This window comes from Gobio gobio (assembly GCF_949357685.1).
Source record: "Gobio gobio genome assembly, chromosome: 19".
Classification (NCBI taxonomy): Eukaryota; Metazoa; Chordata; class Actinopteri; order Cypriniformes; family Gobionidae; genus Gobio; species Gobio gobio.
Window position 1 is genome coordinate 7,359,987 of NC_137112.1, and position 25,914 is coordinate 7,385,900.

Here is a 25,914-nt window from a genome sequence, read left to right on the forward strand (position 1 = left end):
AGGAGTCAGTAACCAGAAGGGAGGGAAGGAAGTCGAATCCATTTAAACCCAGGTGTGTGCGCATGTGAGAGGAGAGATAGGGGGTTTCTTTTTTTGTATGGTTGTTGGGAGCAAAGGTGAAGACGGTCAAACTGTATGAAGTCATTCGATGGTTAAAGTAGACAAGCTTGAAGTTCACATATGAGATGCGTTTCGTTCGCTGCACTGTGGAAGAGTGCTTTGACTAGTACAGTTCCAGCAAGATGCTCCCTAGTGGTGTTTAAAACGACGGAAGCTGTCTCAACAGACCAAAAGAGCTGTGAAGGAAGGACGCTGACAATGGAACGATGAAACCGAAGATTACAACGTCATACGAGTGATGCCGGCTGCACAGTGGACGAGTGGTGATTCGTTTACAGCTGTGTTGAACTGCGCTGAATATTTTTGTCATTTGTTTAACATTTCTGATTAAAGCAGCAGCTGTCAAATATGAAATGTTTAGTTTAGCTACATATCTCGCACTTGACGTCGAGTCGTGCTGCTAAAATTCGTGCTCAGCCTCAGCAGCTTCTGTGCACTTAAAGCCCGCCTACTCTGATTTGACTGGTTTTCGCAAATATTTTGACATTGACGAGCGGTGACAGACCAATGAGAGCTCAGATGAACACACGCACCTCTGCTTCTGACGTGCGCTCTGCTCGGCGCCGCTGCAGATTGAAGAACGCGCTGATTAAAAGACGGGCCGAAGCCTCCCGCCAGTTTTATATGTTATAAAGGTTATTCACAACTTTTTTAGAGGGGCTGGGCAGAAGTTTAGGGGGGGCTGAAGCCCCCCAAAAAAGGGCCTAGTGACACCCATGCCTTGAACGGTTATATTTTCCATCAAGAGGCCTTAAAGGAACACTCCACTTTTTTTGAAAATAGGCTCATTTTACAAGTCCCCTAGAGTTAAATAGTTGAGTTTTACAGTTTTTGAATCCATTCAGCTGATCTTTGTATCTGGCGGTAGCACTTTTAGCATAGCTTAGCATACATCGAACTTAGTGCCGGTCACATTGAAAGTTACCTAGCTGGGGGCTACTTTCAGGCACTGCGTAATATCATTGCGCTGCTGCAGCCATGGTACAGCCGCGAAGATCCGCGAGGTAGTTCCTAGCCATATAGGTGTAGAAAATCGCAACTTTTCATTTTCAGTTGGTCTTAGCACACGATGTAACTGTAGAAGAGTCAAGTTTTAAATAGGAAAAATATTGAAAGTGTCTTTGGTCATTTTTTGAATGAGATGCTAATGGACTGATAGGAATCAATGATGTATGCTAAGCTATGCTAAAAGTGCTACCGCCAGATACAAAGATCGGCTAAATGGATTCAAAAACGGTAAAACTCAACTATTTAACTCTAGGGGACTTGTAAAAAGAGCCTATTTTCCAAAAAAGTGAAGTGTTCCTTTAAATCCCCACTGACTCTCTAAGAAGACGGATTTAGCACATACTACGCACACACACACTTACATGAGCACCCAAACCTCTTTCTGTTGAACTCTCTGCTTGTGAAAACGAACATTCAAATGTGATATCTGAAATGTGAACGAGTCATGAGGTGAATATGAACATTTGAAAGAGACTCAGTATTCCGAAATATTGGTTTGATCTCTAGTACCTTTGAAAACCTGTAATTTCTTCTGCCTCTTTTGCAAGATAATTGTGATCCAATGATGCTTATGTTGTGGTGATTCATCTCATGATATGGTTTTGTTTTTGTTTTTTTAAATGATTTGAATAAGCGTGGTACAGGACCAAATAAATGAGTTTATTAAAAGAAAAACAAAGAACGTGTGTGCGCTTGTAAAAGTCAGTGAGTTTATTTTATATTTGTACCGTTCTGTGAGGAGTGATTTGGGATAACGGGCACATCTAGATCCACTACGTCACATGTTCTCAGACTGCACTTTTATAATAAAATATGTTTGGAGCATCCTGTACCTTTGCAACGTGAGCTTCTGGCACCCCTCTGAGGCGAGCGTAGAACTCCAGGTGCTCACGTCCTGTCAATAGGTCACTGATGGCATCAAACTGAGGACAGTAGCCCATCAGCTGATGAACTTTCTCCATTTCTGTAAGAACACTAGATAAAACAAATGCACACGTGTTAGGGGGTTGTGGGTAGTTGCCAGGGTAAAGAAATACTAAGTACAGTAGGAAACTCCAATAACAGTAATACTATAGGAATCATGACCATGTAATTTTCGTGAATATATTGCTGTAATGTTCATCACGTCACATCTAACCTGTAATTGCTAAGAAATGCTTCTCCGTAAGTAATGCGGGTGTCTCCTGTTAGCATGCGGAAGGTTGAGGTTTTCCCAGCCCCGTTGACACCAAGAAGCCCAAAACACTACCATGGGAAAAGAAGACACTTGCAGTTTAAACTATCACGACTGAAAAACAAGGTGTTAGATGTTTCCAGGAGAGTTCTGGGATATGAGAGTCTACCTACCTCTCCCCGAGGAATGCCCAAGCAAAGCCGATTCACTGCTGGCTTCCTGCCTGCCTTGTAAACCTGCACAAAGAATCCATATTTTACCTTTGACTAAAGAACTTCTTATATAGCTGTTTGTGTGGTATGTGGTGTGGTTCTGTACCTTACTAAGGTCTGTAAGGATGAGAATATCTCCCAGAGTTCTACCGTTCTTCACACGGTCTCTCTCTCTCGCCACATCCTCATCCTCCGTGCCCAGGGGGGGCAGCCCAAAGCCCGACCATCGGCTGAAGGGAAAATATTGATCAGGAACAACTACACAGCTGTATGTATGTGTTGATTTTTTCAATATCCTGATATTTAAGCATACAAATGTACCTCAAATTAACAAAGAATTTATACTGCAGGAGAACAGTGAAGATGAAGAACACAATTCCTTCCATCGCCATGGCAAACAGGTTCTTCCCGACAAAATCCCAGGATAAAGGCTCCAGATTCTGTTTGGTTCCTTTTGACATCCACAAAATTAATTGATATTCAAAACTTATAGTTGTTTATGCCTATTGCAGAAATATTTGCTGATCAGTGAGAGAGCTCTTTGTAAAATACCCAGCCGCTGAAATGCGTCTGCCATAGCCTGGTTCTTGGCCATGTCAATGAGACCCCGACCCAGACAGAAGTGAGGGAAGATCAGGAAGACCTTCTTCAGGATCCTGTTGACTTCATTCAAATGCTGAGCACAACGTGAAAATAAAAATAAAGAAGAGATTAAATGTGCACTTTTTGCTTCAATTGTATTTTTTTGTTTTGTTATTTATTCAGGGATTTTAATGAATGTTGGTTTTGATTTTATATTTTGTTATATATTTTGTATTACTATTATCTCTATAATAATAAAAAAATAAGAAGAAATAAATAAGTAGCATTAGTAGTAGTACATTACTGTAATACTTTCTTTTGAAAGACATTAATACTTTTATTCAGCAAGGATGCAATAATTAAATCATTAAATGGATTAAAGTGGGGGTAAAGACTTTTGATTTGAAAAGTTTCTATTTTAAATAAATGGTGCTTTTTTGTACACTTAATATTCAATTGATTTGACTGCACTGACATTTTTGGATGATAACTGAACTGAGCTGGACGATGATATCACTGTTTTCTGCAGATCTGCTTTATAGATGAAATGAACACTTATAGATATTGCCAAAAGTTTTGGGACGCCTGCCTTTACATGCACATGAACTTTAATGAAATCCCATTATGAATCTGTAGGGTTTAATATGGAGTTGGCTCAGCCTTTGCAGCTCTAACAGCTTCAACACCTCTGGGAAGGTTTTCCACAAGGTTTGGGAGTGTGTTTATGGGAATTTTTCCGCTCTAATTCATCCCAAAGGTGTTCTATCGGGTTGAGGTCAGGACTCATGGTCAGGTGCAGGCCAGTCAAGTTCCTCCACACCAAACTTGCTCATCCATGTCTTTATGGACCGACGCTTTTTGCACTGGAGTGTAGTCATGTTGAAACAGGAAGGTGTCTTGGTATGCTGAAGCATTATGAGTTCCTTTCACTGGAACTAAGGGGCCAAGACCAACCCCTGAAAAACACAACATAATCCCCCCTCCACCAAACTTTACACTTGGCACAATGCAGTCAGGGAAGTACCGTTCCCCTGGCAACTGCCAAACCCAGACTCGTCCACTGGATTGCCAGACAGAGAAGCGTGATTGGTCACTCCAGAGAACACATCTTCACTGCTCTAGAGTCCAGTGGTGGCGTGCTTTACCCCACTGCATCCCACGCTTTGCATTGCACTTGGGGATGTAAGGCTTGGATGAGCTGCTCTGCCATGGAAACCCATTCCCTGAAGCTCTACACACTGTTCTTGAGCTAATCTGAAGGGCACGCGAAGTTTGGAGGTCTGGAGCTATTGACTCTGCAGAAAGTTGGCGACTTCTGTGCACTGTTTCCCTCAGCATGCGCTGACCCCGCTCTGTGATTTTACATGGTATAACACTTCATGGCTGAGTTTCAGTTGTGCCCAATTGCTTCCACTTTGTTATAGTACCACTAACAGTTGACTGTGGAATATTTAGTAGTGAGGAAATTTCACGAATGGACTTATTGCACAGGTGACAACCTATCCTGGTACCACGCTTGAGTTCACTGAGCTCCTGAGAGCGGCCCATTCTTTCACAAATGTTTGTAAGAGCGTCTGCATGCCTAGTGCTTGATTTATACACCTGTGGCCATGGAAGTGATTGAACACCTGAATTCAATGATTTGGAGGAGTGTCCCAATACTTTTGGCAATATAGTGTATTTACAATAGAACTGATTCAACACTGATTTCAGCTGAACAATGACGCTATTTTCTTTTAAAGCTGCTTTATAGCCGAAATTAATTCTGTTTGCATCACTGAATCATTTTTCTGTTATCACTGTAAAGCTGCTTTGAAATTATATAAATGTATTATTATATAAAGCTGTATTATATAAAGCGCAAATGAATATAGGGGACTTGAAATCTATTAATCAAACAACCTGGAATAAAATGTTTCACTGTTTTCACAAAAATATTAAACATCACAACTGGTTTCAACAATGGTAATAAGTTAATACAGTTCCATTGTAGAGAATAAGAAATGTTTCTTGAGCACCAAATAATCATATTAGAATGATTTCTGAAGGATCATGTGACACTGAAGACTGGAGTAATGATGCTGAAAATTAAGTTTGCAGCACAGGAATAATTATTATTATTATTTTTTTTTTAAATATTAAAATAGAAATCAGTTATTTTAAACTGTAATAATATTTCACAATATTACTGTTTTTACTGTAATTTTGATAAAATAAACGCAGCCTTGCCTTGGTAAGCATAAGAAACTTCTTTCAAAAACATGAAAAAAGCTTTTGAACAGTAGTGTACAGGGTGTTTTAGGGTGTCACTTGTAGTTTGGTTCATTTGACATAGGGATACGGTCACAACCTGATGATTGGTCGGCTTATGACGTATATTTCGCGACGGAGCTTGCTTACCGAACATTCAAAACAATGCTGTGTGCTGGATTTAACACAATCATTTTATGCGTGTACATATGGTTTTATTTTTACCAGCTGAGAACTCACGAAGAGCTCATAAAATGTTCAAAACATTCAAAACAGCAGCAGGATTTCCTCCGTTGTATACAGAAACCAAGATCTGCATATATTGATGAGGCACTTTACCTCCTCGATGCTCCACGTTTGCCCTCTACTCATGTTGGATACACCGATCTTTCCGCGTCGTCAAATCAGCTGACTTGTAGCAGCATCTCGTGACAGTACGTCCTGTTTTTTGTTCGTTTACATGTCTTTGGTCCGTGTTGCGTTCATATATCAATCGAACCGCACCAGAGTTATAGTTAAATATAGTTAAAAATGGCAACATTTTGAAACCCTACCCTGTATCTAGCGGCTGTCATTGAAACTCTATGCCCTGCCCTTTCAAGTGGTGAGAGTTCAATTCACAGGCGGTTCGTGGTTGCAGTGGTTTTTCAAATTGGGTCCATCTTTTTGAAACACCCTGAATATGTAATTAAAGGGTTAGTTCACCCAAAAATTATGTAATCATTTACTCAACCTTGTGTTGTTCCAAACCCTTTCGTCTTCATCAGATAAAGGGGTCTTCGGAACACAAATGAAGACATTTTATATCAAATCTGAGCGAGTTTTGTACTCTCCATTGACAGCAACGCAACTACCACTTTTACGCTTCAATACAATTTTAAATAACAAAGATCAGTGAACATAAACAGATGCTCAACCAAACCTGCTTGAGGAAGCTTGGATCTTGAGGAAGTTCAAACATGCTGCGTAACACAAGAATGAACTTTCATTGGTTCGCACGTCAAGTAAGCATGCTTGAGCTTCCATTTACCATAACTGATGTGTGCCTTGATGAATGTTTATATGTGAATAAAAGCCTAAGTTAAATCTGTTCATCATATCAGAAAATTGGGACTAAACTGCTCAATTCATATGGATTAGATGATCTCTTTATGAACTCTTTATGAAGCATCAAAGTGTCAGTTGTGTAGCTGTCAATGGAGGCACAGAAATCGCTCAGATTTCATAAAAAATATCGGTAACACTTTAGAATAATGGTCATTAGTTAACATTAGTTAATGTATTAACTAACATGAACTAACCATGAGCAGTACATTTGTTATACAGTACACACTGTATTTGTTCATCTTTGTTAACGTTAGTTAATATAAATACATCTGTTCATGGTTTGTTCATGTTAGTTCACAGTGCATTAACTAATGTTAACAAGATTTTAATAATGCATTAGTAAATGTTGAATTTAACATTAACAAAGATTAATAAAAGCTTTATAAGTGCAGTTCATTATTAGTTAATGTTAACTAATGTAGTTAACTAATGTTAACTAATGACCATTATTCTAAAGTGTTACCAAAATATCTGTGTGTTCTGAAGATGAATGAAAGTCTTATGGGTTTGAAACGACATGGGGGCGAGTAATTAAATGACAGAATTTTATTTTTTTGGGGTGAATTAGGAATGATTGATAGGAATGTTTTTCCAAAATTAAAGGATGTTGACCCAGGAACATGTTGTTAATCAGGCTAACCGGTCAGTGTGTGTGGTCTATGTCCCTCACCTCATCGATAAATAGCTCCAGGACAAAGGTGGCGACACTGCCATTGATGCCAATGAAGAGGTTGATAGAGGTGAGGACCACATAGGCAGTGCTAGGGACGGAGAAGATGAAGGAGGCTGGGTACATGAGTGGAGTGATAGACCAACTGCAGAAGAAACAAACAAACAACACACTACTGATTTATGCTGGTTAGAGCTGGACAAGGTCCTTGGTGGACCAGCTTGTGTGATGCTGGGGACCACCAAAACATAGGCCTATATTTTTTCCAGCAGTGTTAGTAAATGTACTAATGTGCTGAAGAGACATTAACTAAACCAGTAAATGTCCAGTGATGTAATAATTTCTCACCCATACAGCAAGAGCAGGAGCACAAGTGCAGGCAGGTTCTTCTCGGATACATATGATTCCTGTTGGAAGCAGATGAAGATGAAGACCACCATAGTGGCTGGTACTGTATAGTTCAGCTGAAACACAAAAACGCCACAAATATGAAATCAATTTGGATAACCATTTTAAGACATTTCACAGCCACATCCAACTTGCAGAACTGACCATGTCCCATGCGTAATTGGTAGTCCAGTAGAGGATGGGCTTCACTCCACTGACAAACTGCAGGTGTTTTGATTTACTGACCCGTTCCTCAATAAGGAACAGCACAAAACTGGCAGGAACAAATGACATGGCAAACATAACACATATGGACACCAGAACGTCCACTGAGGTGGTCATCCTGCAAAGACCAGAAAGAAAAAAGCATTGACAAATGTTTAGCTTCGCTAGTTGCACCTTTTCCCAGGACAGAGTCATGAAAATTGGGGAACGCTTTCGCTAAACAGCTGCGCAGGTTAAATTAATTCCCCTCATTAAATTAATTCACCTCATTTGAATAGTTTCTTTAGTCAATTGGATGTTAAATTGGTGCCAAATTTGTGCATTTGCATGCACTCACATATGATTGTCACATTTTGTCCCTTAGTGGCAGCAAAAATGTTGTTTAAAGAATAATGTTTAAGTGGAAAAACATTGGTATTTCTCACTAATCTCATAATTTTGATTAGATCACATCCGATCTGGTGTTTGGCAAACGGTCTAGCAGCAAACGTTCAAATACTGAATGACTTCCAGTCTGTCGTTTGTCTGAGATAGTGAAAAGGCCGCTTTAGTAAAATCCCCCTCAGATCTATGAGCAAACAGATTACATACAGTGCCATCTCCGTCAGCTGCTCCTTCGTGAGGTTGAGTGGGTGATTGTAGGCAGTTATTCCATATTTGCGTCTTTCCATGTCAGGTGGCAAGTTGGCACGGAGGAGGCCGTTGTTCATTATATTCACAAATGATGCCATGGCATGCCAGCCTTTATTATTAAACCAGACCTGAGAGAGAACACATCACAGCTGAATGAAGAGACCAGGAGAAGTTTGAGCTTGAGAGAGATCTCTCACAGGTGTCTTATTTACCTTCACATTGTTTTGGCTGGTGAGTCCTGTAAGGACATCTGGTAGTCTGTGAAGGAGCTGATCTAAAGAGCCATTCTGCAAAAGAACAAAAGTGTAAAACTGACAGTAATGATGCTAGGGTGATTTGGGTGTTTGCCAGTGTTGCTAAGATGTTCTGAATGTTTTAGCTCTACTACTATGTGGTTGCCAGGTGTCCCAAATAAAAAGAGCCCATCCCTCTAGTCTCTATGATATTCTGGTCGCAAAACATGGCTCATTCAGTGGAAGTCTAGTCCACTAAGTGTGTACAATATGCATCATCTACAATAATAAAAAATATGTTTTTGTCAAAGAATACATCTGGGTCGACATTTCATTTCATATATGATGTTTAATGTTGGTGATCACGATATTTTACATGCATCTGCTTACATATACTATCGCTTGTTTTTGCTGCTTCTTCGCATGTGTTTTGATCAGGAGATTCAGTGCTCTTTCAGATGATGCGTAATTGCGCCCCCTACCATATAACAGTGAAAACACGGAAAGCCAGGGAAGCGCTGTCTCACAAATGACGGACATGTTGTTACACGTAATATTGATTTTATAGAACACTTCCATTTAATATTATGCAAGCTACATTTAATACACAATATAATTTATTTTTTCTCTACTTTGCCAATACATTTTTTTCCAAACAAAGTAACAGCAGAACCGGTGTGTGTCTTTAAGCTTTGTGTGTTCACAGTGGTGGTGTTTCATTTCTGAATGAATCTGTTTTGAACGAATCGTCTAAGTGAATGATTCAATGACCCATTCAAAAAGACAGTCGCTTGCTTTCTTCCTGAATGTCTCATCTCTTTCAATGAACCAGTTGAATGACTCATTAAGACAGCGACTTGTGGTCATCTACTGGCAGTTTTATTAAAAAAAATTATAATAATTTCATATTTAAATATCCGATTAAAGCTTCTGAGTCACCTCTGCAGAGCTTTTGTTGATACTGATTTCATTTAATCGGTAACAGTCCTGTAGGGTCTACTTTTAACTGAATCTATTGATTAAATGTGGACAAAAATTGCCTTTTTATGAAGGTAAAAATGCCCCTGAAAATCATGTTAATGGGGCAAATATTGTAATTTAATAAAAAAACTGAATTTCTCTCACTGCTGAGAACAAATCACCGCTCAGACAATCTTTAGGAGTCAGCTGCCAATGACGGGTTTAATCCAGCCAAGTTACCAGCAACAAAACTCAACAAAAATATTGTTTAATCAACCAAAAACTTAGATGGCACACCTCTATAATGTTGTAGCGTCTTCTAATAGCCAAAACAGACTCCTCCAGGTGATGTGGCTCATCCACAGCTTCAGAGCTTTTAGCCCCCAGAGAGAAACCTCCGTATCTGCAACGGGTGAGCAGAGAGTAGACCAACATCAAATCAAACTGAAATTAAATGGTGAACGTTTGGATCTCTGATGGTAATCAACTCACCTAAATTCGTTTACCCATTTTTTCGTCTTCAGACTGTATGTGAGAGACAAAAATGACATGCATGTGCTGTCAAAACAGCTAATTTTTGTTTACTGTAGAGTATTTTAAGAATTAATAAATGAAAATCAAACCTTTTCTTCAGAATTTGGGGATACGTTTTGATGAGATAGTCAGAAATGTTGCGACCTGTCAAATTTTGGAGGATATCACCTGTGATTTGTTTTATCTACATGAGGAAATGTTGGAGGTGTTAGTACAAAAATGAAAACACCAAATAAAGTAAAATAATAGAAAGAACAAGTGTTCTAATTGCTTATTTCAAAATGTTTTTGCCTTAAGGAATGGGTCAATAACTGTAAACACCTATACTAACAATGAATTTGTGGGAACATGCTAACAGTTTACAATGTATGGTAAATGCTAGCATACATATCTTACATATAACATACTGTAAATGATGTTACACTACCATTTCTATTTCAAATAAAGGCTGTTCTTTTGAACTTTCAATTCATCAAAGAATCCTTAAAAATGATGTGCCATCACAGGAATAAATTACATTTGAAGTGAACACATATTAAAATAGAAAAAAATTGTAACAATATTTCACAATATTACTGTTTTACTGTATTGTTCATAAAAAAATGCTTAATCGACTTTCAAATACATTTAGAAAATCTTACCGACCTCAAACTTTTGAACAGTAGTGTATATTACTGACCTGAGGAGGGGGGATTCCTCCTGCTCCCTCTGGGCAGTCCGGCAGCATTCTGCGGATATTTTCAGTACTGCACTCACAGTCAGGGGACGGCTTTTCTACAGTCCAGTTGCCTTTATGAAAGAGCTGCCACATGCTGTAAGGAATCTGGGGCCGGACAAACTTTGCCTCAGCTTCCACTAAACACTCTATGTCACTGAGAAAGCATACAATAAAGCATCACGTTACATCGATTAAACAGCATAGCCTATTTTATGTTGTTGTATTTCTAACGACAGGGGTCGTACCTGCTCTGCTCCATGCATTTAGTACCAAACCCGGGTGAATCCAGCAGGGCATCCAAGAGGTTCTGTATGGATGGGTCCTGTGGGGCATCATTGCTTCATGGGAAAGAGACAATAGGTAAAAGATCTGAAGGGGACAGCAGGCTTTTCCTTAAAACTCTCCATCTTTGAATGCGTACCTGAAGAAGGTGAACTGTTCCCCATACATCCATGGCTGGAGCTCCAGGGATGGATATTTTCCAAATGGTGGGACAATGAGACTGAAGAGTAGAGCGATAAGGACAAAAACTGCAGGAAGAACAATCTGCAAAACACGATGGCTTCATAAATCAGCCGTTGTTACACAAAATGCAACGTATTGAAACAAAAAGGTCTCATTTAACTACTGTACACTAACATGAGTTTAGGATTGTAAAGATTTTTTGAAAGAAAATACAGTAGCAACAGTAATATTGTAAAATGTATAAAATATAATTTATTCCTGTGATCAAAGCTGAATTTTCAGCTTCATTACTCCAGTCTTCAGTGTCACATGATCCCTCAGAAATCATTATAATATGATGATTTGGTGCTCAAGTAACATTTCTGATTATTATCAAATGTTGGAAACAGTTGCTCAGTAATTTTGTGGACACCATAATACATTTTTTCCAGGATTCTTTGATGAAAAGAAAGTTAAAAAATAACAGCATACAATAAAATATAAAGAACAGATTTATATTTTATTCTAAAATATATAAATTTTTCTAAACATTTTGTCACATTAAGTTCACTGGTAACACTTTACAATAAGGTTCATTAGTTAACATTAGTTAACTACATTAGTTAACATGAACAAATAATGAACTGCACTTATAAAGCATTTATTTATCTTTGTTAATGTTAATTTCAAAATGTACTAATGCATTATTAAAATATTGTTAACATTAGTTAATGCATTGTGAACTTACATTAACAAACCATGAACAGCTGTATTTTTATTAATAACATTAACAAAGATTAACTAATGCTGAACAGAGGTGTTGTTCATGGTTAGTTCATGTAAACTAATGCATTAACTAATGTTAACTAATACAACCTTATTGTAAAGTGTTACCAGTTCACTAAATATTCAACTATATTACTGATCAGCTCATTTCAATGATCATAGTCATAATTAAGATATAAAATGTTGAAAATATTATTTTAAATGTCCTCATTAATAGATAAAAAGTAAAATATGAAAATATGATTTAAAAAGTCATAATAGTGAGATAAAAAGTCTAAAATACAACATGCTAAGTCATAATTATAAGATAAAATGTTGAAAATATGCTTTTAAAAATCCTCATTATTAGATAAAAAGTAAAAAATATGACATGCTAAGTCATTGTGAGATGAACAGTTGAAATTAGGACGTAAAAATTCGGATAACAATTTTGGATTTAAAGTCAAAATTATGATTTAAAAAATCTAAACTATGATTAAAAGTTCTAATTATGAGATAAAAAGCTGAAATTACATTGAAAAAAGTCTAAATTATGACCAAAACACACACTAAGACATTTAAGAGATGAAATCATGCTTTAAAAAAAAATAATAAAAAAATTACGCTACATTATTGTTTTAATTTTTTGAAATATATTTTTTACATGCGTCTTTACATTTTGAAATCAGTTTTTACAACAGAAATGAATCAATAAAAACTTACTTTAGCTTTTCATCTAAAACAAAATTAATTTCCTATCATCACTGTAGAGAGCTGCTTTGAAGCATCTGTGTTGTGAAAAGCGCTATAGAAATAAAGGTGACTTGACTTTGATCAGTTTAAGTATTAATTTCTTTCTCCTTTTTAAAAAAATCTTACTCACCGCAAAAGTTATAATGGTAATGCCATAAATGATTTTAGGCATAATAAATTATTCATGTTAAAAAAAAGATAAACTTTATGTGAGCGTTGGTTGGCAGCAAAGGTAATTGAATATCCAACATCAGTCTGATATGATCTGATACTGATATCCCTTCAAGATACCTTAAAAAAACCTCAGTGGAAGACAAGGAAGTACATGAACTACGAATTACTGAATGCACCTGCCAAATTACTTTACTGTCAAAGGAGACTGATTTTCTTTCCATTTGGAATAACCTGTACTGATGCACTATAACACCAAGAACAGGCATTAAAAAAGTAAATATGTTGACTTGAAGAATGCAGTAAGACAGTAAATTAATTCAACATTCATTTAAAAACAAAAATCTTTACTTTGGAACTGACATAATGAGTCAAACGTGCACAATTGTTAGTGAATAATTTCAAAATGATTGTATTGACAGGTCTATCACTACTGTGTACCTGTGCAAAAATGCCTCTGCGACTGCGAAGAGCGTACTTCAGTCTTTTGGTGAAAAGCGCTCGAAGCTGCTGACATGTATGGAAGCAGCCTGTGAGAGGAGCACCGCCACCCTGACCATCCCCACTCAGCGGTTCTGTCTCCTGGGCCTCTGTGTGCCAGAAAAAGACCTTCTGGTTAATGACGTCTCATTACAGCTGTTCGGACCTGCGCTACTGCTGTCAACACTAATTACAGCCTGTTTTGTTGTATACCTTTCCTGATTGGCTGTTTCCGTACTGCCAGCGAAGCAGAGAGAAGAGCAACAACAACAAAAAACATTTTTAAAATACAAGACACAACCAAATCTAATCCTCAAATGTATACTTACAGTATATGCTTATAGTATGCCCAATTAGATGCATACTATCATCATGGTATGCTTTGTATCTGCTGGCCCAGATTTGTAGCCCACTTGCCCTGCCAACATTTTCACTGTTCCCACAGTAAAAAATAATATATGCCCTTTATTATTTATATGTCAGCAAAAATATACTGATATTCTTCATTTAAAAAAAAAACTTTAATATATATACATTTGTTATTTTAGCTTATTTATTTATTTATCCGTCCGCTAGAGGTCGCCTATTCAAAACAAAGGCATAGTTTGATGACGCCACGTTTGAGCGCAGAATCTTGGGACATGTGGTCTTCACCTCACAGCCGGTGGGAAAGAATCGGGATAGGACTCGGGCAGAAATCATGTTCATGGATGAGATTATTAATTGTTACTGTAGTGAAGCAGAGCAGGACCGAGTGTTGTGGAGCTGAGCAAGGCGGCTGGAGCGATTGTTAATAAGATGAACGCAACACACGCCTCGCGAGCAGCAGGACTTTTATTATGACACAGTCGCCGGCTCCATTTCCACTCCTCTGGTCATGAGTTGTGAGGTAACGCAGCTCTGTTGATCATATTAGACACATCTGAGTGTGTTGAAAATTATGTTATGAAGTTACTCTGTGCGTTCTCTCATCGGCTGCTATGACACTTGTTCACACTGCAGTGAGAGTAAAGCGTTTCTGCAAAATAAAACCGGAAACCGAGGGGAACGCAGATATGACGCCATCGACAGGCCACGCCCTCACACGTCCCGGTTCCTTGGGTAAATTAGCAATTTTCTATTTACAAATAGTTGGAAACATTTGGGATATTGTAAGTACTCAACTGAACAAAATATATAACACTGGCCTAGTGGTTTTTGGATATTTTACTGCAAAAATTTTACATAGTGCACCTTTAATGCCATACCAGCATCAAAGGCTATATTCATTGCAAACTGAAGAAAAATAATTTACAATACTAATAATAAAAATAATAAATAAATATAAAATTATGGTTCTTTATATACATTTATTTATTTATTATCATTTAACTTTAATTTACATTTTTAAACCTAATTTTTTCATCTAATATTTATATTTTATTTCAGCTTTATTTCAATTAACTATACTTATTTAGTTTTAGTTAATAATAACAACACTGATACAAACAATTACAACAGGAAATATAACATTTATACACTCATAACTGACTATAATGTAACTCCATGACAGCTATAAAACCATCAATTAACCTTTTGCTGGAAAATTATAGAATATGGTGATTTGATTTTAATTAATCACAAATCACAAAACCCTTGCAAATTTGTAATGTTTTCCAGCAAGATAACTTTGGCATATTTAAGTCAGTAAAATTTGCAACAATGTACATTCAATACATATAACATTTACATGATCAACAGTATAAGATCGAAAGACATAAAATACATGAACTATGACATAAGATAGACAAATGAAAGTCCCGCCTGTTTATAAACTCTGTTTAGTAAATATTTTCAGAGATGGATATGTAAAACAATGTAAATCATCTTTTTTTAAATGAACAAACACCTGCACAACAAATGCTAGTATTGCATAGCATTGACTAATGTATGGAAATTATGCAGCAAAACACCTGCAAAGCTGTTAGTTGCGATTTTGTTATACGTCAACCCACATTTGACTTTGAATGGAGCATTAGTAGGCAAACTGGGGCCTGTTGCATAAATACAGCCACTGTGTTAAGACTGTTGCTGAATTCCGAACCGCATACTAGCATACTTGTAAGTGATTCTGAATTCAGCATATGCCTTAAGAACTAGTCTGAACAACTAGCAGTTGGTTAAGGGGTAATCTTACTTTTTTCAGTAACTGAAGTTATGGCCAATCCTAAATAAAAAATTAGATGACTAACTTGTAAGATTAGTCTAAACAGTTTATGCAACAAGCCACAGATTTAATCTGATTAGTTTAGTGGGTATAGACTTGGTTGACGTTGTGTCATAGCTGGGGGCGTGGCGTGGGGGCGGAGTCGGCGTGGGGGAAAACAGTCCATTACCCCACAATGTAAATGCATGGGGTTAACCCAGTTTAACCTGTGTACAATCACTTTTGCCGCTCGACAGAGCAAGATACATAAAAAAACTGAGCCATATTGGGTCAGATTATCTGAACAGTATCTGTGACTAATAAACGACCCAACACAATGGCCAGAGGTGTCATTTTGTCATCAAAATACATGCTGCTCTCCCTCGATCCCCAAATAGGTATGACATGCAAAGGTCTTTCGATGAAGACGTTAATTCAGTGTTCCTGAATTTAATGGATTAAAATTATGCATTACATACATTTAAAGGGTTAGTTCACCCAAAAATGAAAATTCTGTCATTAATGACTTACCCTCATGTCGTTCGACACCCGTCAGACCTTCGTTCATCTTCGGAACAGAAATGAAGATATTTTAGTTGAAATCTGATGGCTCTGAAAGGCCTCCAAGGGCACAATGGCACGGTTCACTCTCAAGACCCTTAAAAGGTACTAAAGACGTTGTTACAAAGTCCATCTCACTACAGTGGTTCTAAAATAACTTTATGAATCGGCGAGAATAGTTTTTGTGCGCAAAAAAAACCTAAATAACGACTTACATAGTGATGACGATTTCAAAACACGGCATCATGAAGCTTCGAAGCGTTATGAATCAATGAGCCGAATCATGATTCGGATCGCGTGTCAAACCGCCAAACTGCTGAAATTTGGCGATCCAAACCGCTGATTCGACTCGCTGATTCATAACGCTTCGAAGCTTCATGATGCCTTGTTTTGAAATCGTCATCACTATGTAAGTCGTTATTTAGGGTTTTTTTGCGCACAAAAACTATTCTCGCCAATTTATAAAGTTATTTTAGAACCACGGTAGTGAGATGGACTTTGTAACAACGTCTTTAGTACCTTTTAAGGGTCTTGAGAGTGAACCGTGCATTGTACCAATGAAGGCCTTTCAGAGCCATCAGATTTCAACTAAAATATCTTCCTTTGTGTTACGAAGATGAACGGAGGTCTTACGGGTGTCGAACGACATGAGGGTAAGTAATTAATGACAGAATTTTCATTTTTGGGTGAACTAACCCTTTAAGAATGACTTCAGTGCCGTTCTTTGTTCTTTTCTCAAAGAAAAGCTTAACTCCAAGTCTTCCAGAGTAGTGGCCAAAGCCGAAAGACCGCTGTCCGCCAGCTTCTTTGTTTACAAGTAGCACGTGGAACCGCTGCAACTCTGCCATCATTATGTTAAGCCCGCCCACCAACTCTATACACGATGTGATTGGCTTGACCAGAGTTCGATTTTTCCAGCTCGCACGCCAACGGAGAGTTGCTAGACGACCCTGACTGCAAATTATATTTGCTGCCGCTAGGGTGCGTCTAGATTTCTGGGCTACATGCATGTGGCTTTATCTGTTCATTTATTCGTTTTCTTGTTAGTACAGCCATGCATGAATTAATTCCTACATATTACAAAGCACATTTGGATTTGACATCAATAGCATCTTCATCAAAAGACTGGGTGATTTATGAAGTATTATGTTGTAATATTTGTGGGAGCAGCATGCATTTTTACAAGAAAATGTACAGTGTCATACATAAATGTGACATCATCAGCTTGTAAGCTTGAAGCACAAATATGATCCCAGCCCTTCCCATCATGAAATAAAGAAGACTTTTTAATGTTTTGCACATTTATCACCTCACGCATTGTGTGGCTATGTGATCGCTCATCGTGAAAAACTGCTTTAACGGTAAATTGACTGCATTTCTGACGCAGTTTGAGTCCCGTGACAAGTATGACTTTATTGGCGTTTTGTTCAACAAACTTTTGCCATTGCAATTAATTAAATCTCTTTTTTAATCTTTACAATAATACCAGCATCATGTAGTGCAAATGTTTAATTGTAATGGACGTATTGAACAGGCTTTCGGAATTGACGAACGGTTCTGTCTGTTTATTCGGCAGTATAAAACTTCAGACCAGGGTTTTTTAACTTACTAGAGGTGCAGAACGTCACATGGCAACTTTTTGGCACCAAGCAAAAATACATTGTAATCATTACAAAGAGTAAAGATAAAGCGTCTAACAAGGTCTACGTGCATTCATTCTAATGGATTGTTTTCCCCCACGGCATAAGCGGATATGATGTATTTGTGGGCGTTCCCAGTAATGTCGACCAAGTCTATGGAATGTATATATCATTTACCTGTGTCCTCAGATGGCGCCTCCTGGTGGCCTGGAGATGCTGGCTGCTCCTCAGGGTCTGCATCCACACCTGTCTCCTCTGCCACACGCAGAAAGATCTAAAATATACAGGCAGAACTAAATATTACAGTCTGGCAAAGCCACATGGCAGAAAGACATATTAGATTACAACAGCAGCCATGAGGATAAACACTCTCTACTTAGTCCCTGTTTATTTTTAACTAATGTTAGAACCCACAAAGGTTTAAGAGGGATTTCCTATATTGGCGCGAGAATGGGATTGACTTGCCATTGACGCACACGTATACCACAACCTTGAACTTTAGTGAGGGGTAAATCCTTTTACAGAGAGAATGTATCAGTGGGGGGAAAACAAACTGTCTCACCTCTTCTAACGTGGTGTCTGACAGCCCGTAACTGACCACGCCAAACTCGCCCTGCCGTTTGTCCAGTTCATTCAGGAAGAGGGCAAGACTGCCGTCCTCCGATGCAGCATGGGGCAAGTTGATAACCGCCTCTCTGCCAATGTCCTCCACCAGCTGAGCATCAGAGATGTACTGCTGTGCAAGAGCCATTAGGGCAGCAACATCTAAGACAGGAAAATATCAGAGCCCTTAGATAATGCTTAGGACTGGATTTAAAATGCATGGCAACACTAGACACTAGAATAGACATTACGGGCACAGCCGGACAGCTTAGACAATGTGTAAAGACGTAATAAACAACTCCTGTAAGGCAAAGCTGTACCCACCGAATCCATTCTCTTCACTGCCCAGTCCTGTGTCGTCACTTAATGAGGATTCGCTGTCCTGAAACACAGAGAACTGGTGAATCTTATGCAGGAGAGTATTGTATAACTCAGGGTTTTCAAAGTGGGGATTCGTGAGAAAACTGCAGGGAGTTTGTGACAGAGCATGTAAGCGAAGCAAATGATGTGACGTTCTGCTCAATGTGATGCTCTATGCCAGTCGCTCCGCTCAAACACTCAGCCCAAGTAAATGCTCCACTCATGTACCGCTCACAAAAAAGGTTCACTCAAATTCCACTAAGACATGAAATTTCTCTGTACTATTCATGTCTCAAATACAGTTAGCCTGTAGATAACAGTTATGATATTTGTGGCTTTAAAGCAATATATTGTATAAAGTGGTATAAATAAACTTGACGTGACTGGAGTGCCAAAATGTAGAGCTTGTGCAAACATATCCACATCGCTGTGATCAGATGCTTTCTTTTATTTTCTCACCTCTGTGTTCATTTTATTATTGAGAGGAAAGCATGCGGCACATATTTACATATCTAAACGCCACTCTCAACAGCAGAAATGGTGTCAGGATGTTTGCTAACAGTATACCAGTGCAAAGGTATTTCAAACTTCCTTTTACCCCTACTTTCAATTTACTGTGCATTTATGCATAAGGTTTTCAACTTAAGTGAAATAAATTTTGAACTCCATAATCTTAGACCTATTGCTTAAAGTCCCTGACATATAAGGAAAAACGAAGAACAAACTGGTGTGAAGCCAAAACAAAGTTTGTTTAGAGTTTATTTCAGGAGTTTGAAAAAGCTTGCCAAATTAAACTATGGGAAAGTTTTCTCCAGCTGGGAACACCTTCGAACTACCACTGGTCCGTGGTGATTACGTAATGTATAGGTGTGCTCTGAGTATAGACTGTAAAAAAATATGGACGTAGTGTCCGTGACGTCACCCATAGGATTCTGAAGAGCAGTTTTGAAGCGTTTAAGTAGGGTTGAGCTGGCCGTTGCCCCCGATAACAGAAAATGGGCAAAGAGGCAGGACATGGAGGAGCTAACTGCTAAGGTGACGCGATGTCTAATGCTGCGTTCACACCAAACGCAAATAGAGCGTCAAAATCGCGCCTAACGCGTCTAGTTTGAAGCTTGAACATTTTTAATCCATTTGCGCGTACACTGCGAATTGGACGCGCGTATAAATTGAGCGTTTGAAGCGAAATAGACGCAAGTTCAAGGCGCTCCAGGAGAAATATGTCATAAAACACCACTCTGCCTCTTTTCATTTCATTAAAAATATATATTAAACATTAATAGCCACACAAATGTGGTCCAGGCTACTCCTACATTATGTTCACTGCATGTGTATTTAAATATCCTTAAAAAATAAAGTTATGAAACTTCTCTTTGCCCTCAGTCAAAACGATTTGGCAGACAACAAATTATAGATTCATGAGAGCAAAGATCGCCCGTTAGATCCACACAAGACGAACCACTACAGGACATCAGAGCCAGCGGAAAATGTCAGAAGGACTAGCCGAGGAAAGGCTGCTCTCGCCAGGTTAATGAGCGCTGAGCGCCCGGTGATCGCCTGGATCTCACAACTCCAAAAACGCAAGATTAATATTTTTTTATTATTATCTTTATAAATAAACCACAGATTTGAGCTTTAAACAACTACATTCCCACCTGAAAAAGTCCTAAAACTACATTTTGTGACACAATAGTAGTATTTTTTAATTATGCAGGGTTTCTCATCACGTCACTTTACCACGTGACAGCAGCAAGCCAATCCTGATTGGTTAACGCGGCGCGAATTGACACCAAAGTTCAAATTTTTCCACTCGGGCGTCAGACGCGAATTTGCTTCAAACGCGTGAATGCACAAAAAGCACCACTCGTGCGTATCGCGCAAGACGCTCAATTCGCGTCCAATTCGCTTCATTCACGCGAACTGGACGTGCGAATGAGGCGGAATCATGCCGTGTAAAACGCGTCTATCGCACCGCAGGACCTCCAGATGCTCGTCAAAACGCCTTTCCATTGACTTAACATTGAAATCACTCGCTCCTGACACTCTATTCGGGTTTGGTGTGAACGCAGCATTACAGAGAGTAGATAAATGGTTATCCACCTGTCACTCAAAGTGGCCACGCCCTTAATTATGCAGAACTTTAAGGCTTTATATAATGTAAACGAATGAGTTATAAAAAAATTCACCCCCCTCACAGATATATAGAGATATAAAGACCAAAACCACAATTTGTACCAGACTGTAAACATGTTTTTTTTCTGCTGTTTAGTTGGGCATTTTAACATGAGCTCAATGAGATTCTGCTCCCTTCTGGAGCCTAGTGGCCGACTGATGTGGTAAAGTCAAGGTACTCAACAGGAACTGGAATATTTGCCCTAACCCTCTTGGCTTCTGCTCTTCACGTGGGTCATCTCACCTTGCTTACTGCAGTTGAAGGGAGTTTGCCAGTGCTAATGCTGCTGGGCGTCCTATGCATCTCTCTCTTGACCAGGGTAAGGTAGTATCCTGTACCAAGACGTGCCTTGAGGAAGAGCGGCGTTCCACAGCAGCACAGCTTTCCCTGGGAAATGATTGCAATGCGGTCACCGAGGAGATCAGCCTCGTCCATGTAATGTGTGGACAGAATGATGGTGCGGCCTGAAATTCAAAGAGTGTTAAGTCTGGTAGCTGACAGACCAGTAGATTGTATTATTTTTTTCAAAAGGCAAAGCTTTAAAAGACCTTCACGGTATTTGAGCAGAAGGTCCCAAATCCCGCGGCGGGAGTAGGGGTCCACACCAGCTGTGGGTTCATCCAAGACCACAACCTTTGACCCACCTATGAAAGCGATTGCAACAGACAGTTTCCTTTGCATGCCACCTGTCAAGAAAGACAAAATAAGCCCAAATAAACGGTAGAGGTCACAATTTAGAGAACACCATCACAGATATTGAACAGTGAACGACTTTGAAATAGTGCTTTCAAATCGATTAATCGCGATCAATCGCTTCCAAAATAAAAGTAAATACATGCAAATATTTTAATATATACATGAATGAGTGTTTATTTATATACATAATTATACACAGTACACACACATATATTATATAAACGCAAACTTTTATTTTGGATGCGATTAATCACGATTAATTGATTGGACAGCACTACTTTGAAATGAATATATTTGTTAACCTACCCGAAAGGTTTTTAGTCTGCTCGTGTCGTTTGTGTTGTAAGCCCACATCCTCCAGAAGTGAATTTATCTCTTTCTTCACCTCCTCTGTGCTAATGCCCTTCATTCGACCATAGAACCACACATGCTCCTCCACTGTCAGGCTTCAATGACATACAAGAGAATATAGTACAGAGAGTATGAGCTTGACTTATGTGGCAACATGAGTGTGGTTTTTTATTACGATTACAAAAAAAATACTGTGGTGGTACCATTGTAAAAATATTGATATTATATTATTATATATAGAGTAGAAAATCCAAAGTACAAGTAAAATTATCACGGTATCACTTTTTTTATTGCTTTTTGTTGACTGGTGCCCTACATGTCAAAGAGGACGTTGTGCTGGGGACAAACTCCCAGAGTCCTGCGGATGATGTCCATATCTGTGCGAATGTCCATTCCCTTCACGTATATCGTACCAGCAGTGGGAGAAAACAGTCCTGTTAGAATGGACCTGTGAGTCAAATCATCATGAAGTATTAAATGAGTTACAGACTTGCAGTAATAATTTGTTACATTTATATAGCTTTTCTGGGTACTCAAAGCGCTTTACATGGAAGGGGGGAATCTCCTCAACCACCATCAATGCTAATAAAAAGCTAATAATAAGCTAATCAATTAGTTAGAGCTTGATAAAGTAAATTTAGTTAGATTTAAATATAGTTTAAAGGTGCACTATGTAACATTTTTTTTTCAGTAAAAATATCCAAAAACCAGTAGGCCAGTGTTATATATTTTGTTCAGTTGAGTACTTACAATATCCCAAATGTTTCCAACTATTTGTAATTCGCGAAAAATGCTATTTTACCCAAGGAACCGGGACGTGTGAGGGAGTCACCTGTCGATGGCGTCATATCTGCGTTCCCCTCAGTTTCCGGTTTTATTTTGCAGAAATGCTTTACTCTCACTACAGTGTGAACAAGTGTCATAGCAGCCGCTGAGTCAACGTCATAACATAATTTTCAACACACTCAGATGTGTCTAATATGATAAACAGAGCTGCATTACCTCATACTCATCACCGAAAAAGCGGAAGTGGTGCCGGCGACTGTGGCATAATAAAAGTCCCGCTGCTCGCCAAGGCGTGTGTTGCGTTCATCTTATTAACAATCGCTCCAGCCGCCTTGCTCAGCTCCACAACACTCGGTCCTGCTCTGCTTCACTAAAGTAACGTTAATACGCATCCATGAACATGATTTCTGCCCGAGTCCTATCCCGATTCTTTTCCACCGGCTGTGAGGTGAAGACCACATGTCCCAAGATTCTGTGCTCAAATGTGGCGTCATCAAACTACGCCTTTGTTTTGAACAGGCGACCTCTAGCGGACGAAAAAGTTGCATAGTGCACCTTTAAAGAACATTTTAAATGTTACATATTTGTAATGATTAATTTTTTAAGCTCTCACATGGTGGTTGTCTTGCCAGCTCCATTGTGGCCCAGAAAAGAGGTTATTTGGCCCTCATAGAACTTCATGTTAAGGTGATTGACAGCAAGCTTGGCCCCTTTTTTATAAATCTTCACCAAGTTCCTTATGGAAACTCCTAGAATCAGATTTGTCGGTTCAGCTTCAATCCGATCTGTAATAAACATGAGAATTAAGAAACATTTAATCAAAAACAAAACATGGTCCATATATCTCATCACCCAAGAGTATTAATCCAAATATTTTGTCCTAAAACAAATACTTCTGTATTACAAACGCAGTGCCACTTTTAGTTTGATGATCTTACCATCTGGTTCCTCTCTAGGTGCTGTAGGAATAGGCAACCCCACCTCTAATGGAACCCCACCCCAGTAATTCAGCTGGAAGATAAAATACCACGGTCTGGGGATCCCATACTGCCCTGTGAAACACATCCAATTACTGACATTTTTCACACAGACTAATTCAATACAATTAGTGTGTTTACACACACGATCATATACTTATGTTTAATCAGCCGAGAACTTATAAACAATGTTTGACATGTACCAACATGGTACTATGTTATTATTATACCTAGATATTAACCCCACTTTCGCTTTTTAATTAGCTTTACCATTGTTCTGTCAGTTTACTTAATGTTGGGCTGTGAAACAGAAATGTTTTCTTGCATTGTCTTTTAATTGATTTGCACAAAGTTTTTTTTTATTTTATAACTATGAGACTTGTAATGTACCCTAATGTTCATAAGTTTTTGGAAAGTTTTATTCTGCAAGGATGCATTTAACTGATCAAAAGTGACAGTAAAGACTTTTATAAATGTAAAAGATTTCAAATAATATAATAATCGAAATGTCAATAATTCAATAATATCAATATCTTTTTTCTAAGTTCTTTTGAAATTTCTATTCATTAAAGAATCCTAAAATATCATGGTTTACACAAAAATATAAAGAAACAAAAGCATTTTGATCATACGTAATATAAGAAGAACAAGAAATGTGTCTTGAACACCAAATATACTATCAGAATGATTCCTGAAGGATCACGTGACACTGAGGACAGGAGTAATGGCTGCTATAAATTCACCTTTGCCATTACAAGTACATAAATTAATATACTATCGCAATATTACTGTTTTTCCTATATTTTTGATGAAATAAATGCAGTCTTGGTGAGCATAAGAGATTCATTAAAAGAATCTCACCAACCTAAAACTTTTGAATCGTAGCGCACATCTAGACACACTCACGATTGAAACCACAAAATCATGTTAAGATATCAAATTAAGACAGCTAGAACTACATGTATATCATTTTGCGTTTGCTCACAGAAATATGCTTTACCTGGAAAAACAGCTTCAATGTACCAAGTGGCCAATCCATAGATGACAGCATCTACATATAGCATCACAATGGAGGTGGTAAAGTTGTAGCTGTCTCCCTCCATGGGGCTGGATCTCAAGTTGAACCACTGGATCCCCACACCCTGCTCTTCATACTGAGAGAAATACTCACAGCCAAAACCAAAGGCCACTGGAGACAGGAAGCTCTGCAGGGAAACAAGTCGTTGATTCATACTTCTGAATTGCAGGGTTTGTTAGTAATAGACAGAAGTTTGTGCAGTCATTTTATCTCATATATATTCTTATATGTGTTGCGTGAAGACGTGTGACGGGGGCAGCTCTCACCGCTAAGATCCTGTGTGTGCTGGTCAGATATTCTCTCCAGGCCAAACACAGCACATACGGCAGGTAAAGGGTGAAGTAAATGAGTCCTCCACACGCTGCTGCCAGGTTAGCACGTGAGAAGAATGTGCTGATGAGGAAGCAAAGCATGATGGTGGCTGTAGCAAATGCGGCCAGGAAGAAGAAAACAACAGCCGGGTCACTGTAGGGTAAGATATCTCCCCACTGCAAGAGAGAGAAGAGAGTGTAAATAGCTGCTGCCTTTATTTAAATAAATATGCCATGGGTTTCTGTCTAAGTGCAAATAGTGATATATTCTATTTACATATAAAAGTAGCAGTTATTTGCAATATGTGCATGGGTGTCGAAGCAAAAAAAAATGTGGGTGGGCCTCTCTCAGAAAATTTTTACTGGAGGAGATGCCATTTACATTAAGTACAAATATATTGCCTTGTTTGCTAAACATCTGGTCGGATAAGACAAGATTACGGAAATCCCTGTATCATTGAGAGCGGCGATAGTGTAGGGGTAAGACGCATGGCATCAAGTTTTGATGCAAATCGAACCGCGGTTCGAATCCGCCTTTTGCAGAGCTCACTCTACTCCCTTTTCCCATCACATATCAGATCGGAAAGACATTTATCTTCAATACAAATGAAGAAAATATTAGAAAAGGGGAAATAAAGCGTCTAACGTGTTTAATAATAAGTGTTTATTAGTTAGGGGTAGGTAAACAGACATGTGCTGAATTCGAGATGATAAAAGTGAGTGGGTCCAATATCATTGATAGTAAAAAGTGGGTGGGTCTTGTCCCA

General features: G+C 38.5%; 1 protein-coding gene across 1 annotated transcript in view; it reads right to left on the minus strand.

The window, feature by feature from the left end:
- The window catches only part of abca7 (ATP-binding cassette, sub-family A (ABC1), member 7), a 72,599-nt gene that overhangs the window by 9,388 nt on the left and 37,297 nt on the right, over positions 1-25,914 (minus strand). The window contains exons 15-44 of the mRNA XM_079844739.1: positions 25,103-25,324; positions 24,759-24,963; positions 23,720-23,833; positions 23,395-23,566; positions 22,312-22,443; positions 21,951-22,090; positions 21,497-21,634; positions 21,192-21,412; positions 18,740-18,797; positions 18,375-18,577; positions 17,990-18,086; positions 13,640-13,663; positions 13,388-13,536; positions 11,235-11,359; positions 11,059-11,151; positions 10,775-10,967; positions 10,185-10,279; positions 10,054-10,086; positions 9,859-9,964; positions 8,581-8,655; positions 8,327-8,496; positions 7,676-7,853; positions 7,472-7,587; positions 7,124-7,268; positions 3,067-3,190; positions 2,836-2,965; positions 2,621-2,744; positions 2,476-2,538; positions 2,267-2,373; positions 1,962-2,103 (exon numbers count right to left, since the gene is read on the minus strand). Of these exons, the coding sequence (XP_079700865.1) occupies positions 1,962-2,103; positions 2,267-2,373; positions 2,476-2,538; positions 2,621-2,744; positions 2,836-2,965; positions 3,067-3,190; positions 7,124-7,268; positions 7,472-7,587; positions 7,676-7,853; positions 8,327-8,496; positions 8,581-8,655; positions 9,859-9,964; positions 10,054-10,086; positions 10,185-10,279; positions 10,775-10,967; positions 11,059-11,151; positions 11,235-11,359; positions 13,388-13,536; positions 13,640-13,663; positions 17,990-18,086; positions 18,375-18,577; positions 18,740-18,797; positions 21,192-21,412; positions 21,497-21,634; positions 21,951-22,090; positions 22,312-22,443; positions 23,395-23,566; positions 23,720-23,833; positions 24,759-24,963; positions 25,103-25,324 (3,894 nt within the window). The remainder of the gene's footprint in view (positions 1-1,961; positions 2,104-2,266; positions 2,374-2,475; positions 2,539-2,620; positions 2,745-2,835; positions 2,966-3,066; positions 3,191-7,123; positions 7,269-7,471; positions 7,588-7,675; positions 7,854-8,326; positions 8,497-8,580; positions 8,656-9,858; positions 9,965-10,053; positions 10,087-10,184; positions 10,280-10,774; positions 10,968-11,058; positions 11,152-11,234; positions 11,360-13,387; positions 13,537-13,639; positions 13,664-17,989; positions 18,087-18,374; positions 18,578-18,739; positions 18,798-21,191; positions 21,413-21,496; positions 21,635-21,950; positions 22,091-22,311; positions 22,444-23,394; positions 23,567-23,719; positions 23,834-24,758; positions 24,964-25,102; positions 25,325-25,914) is intronic.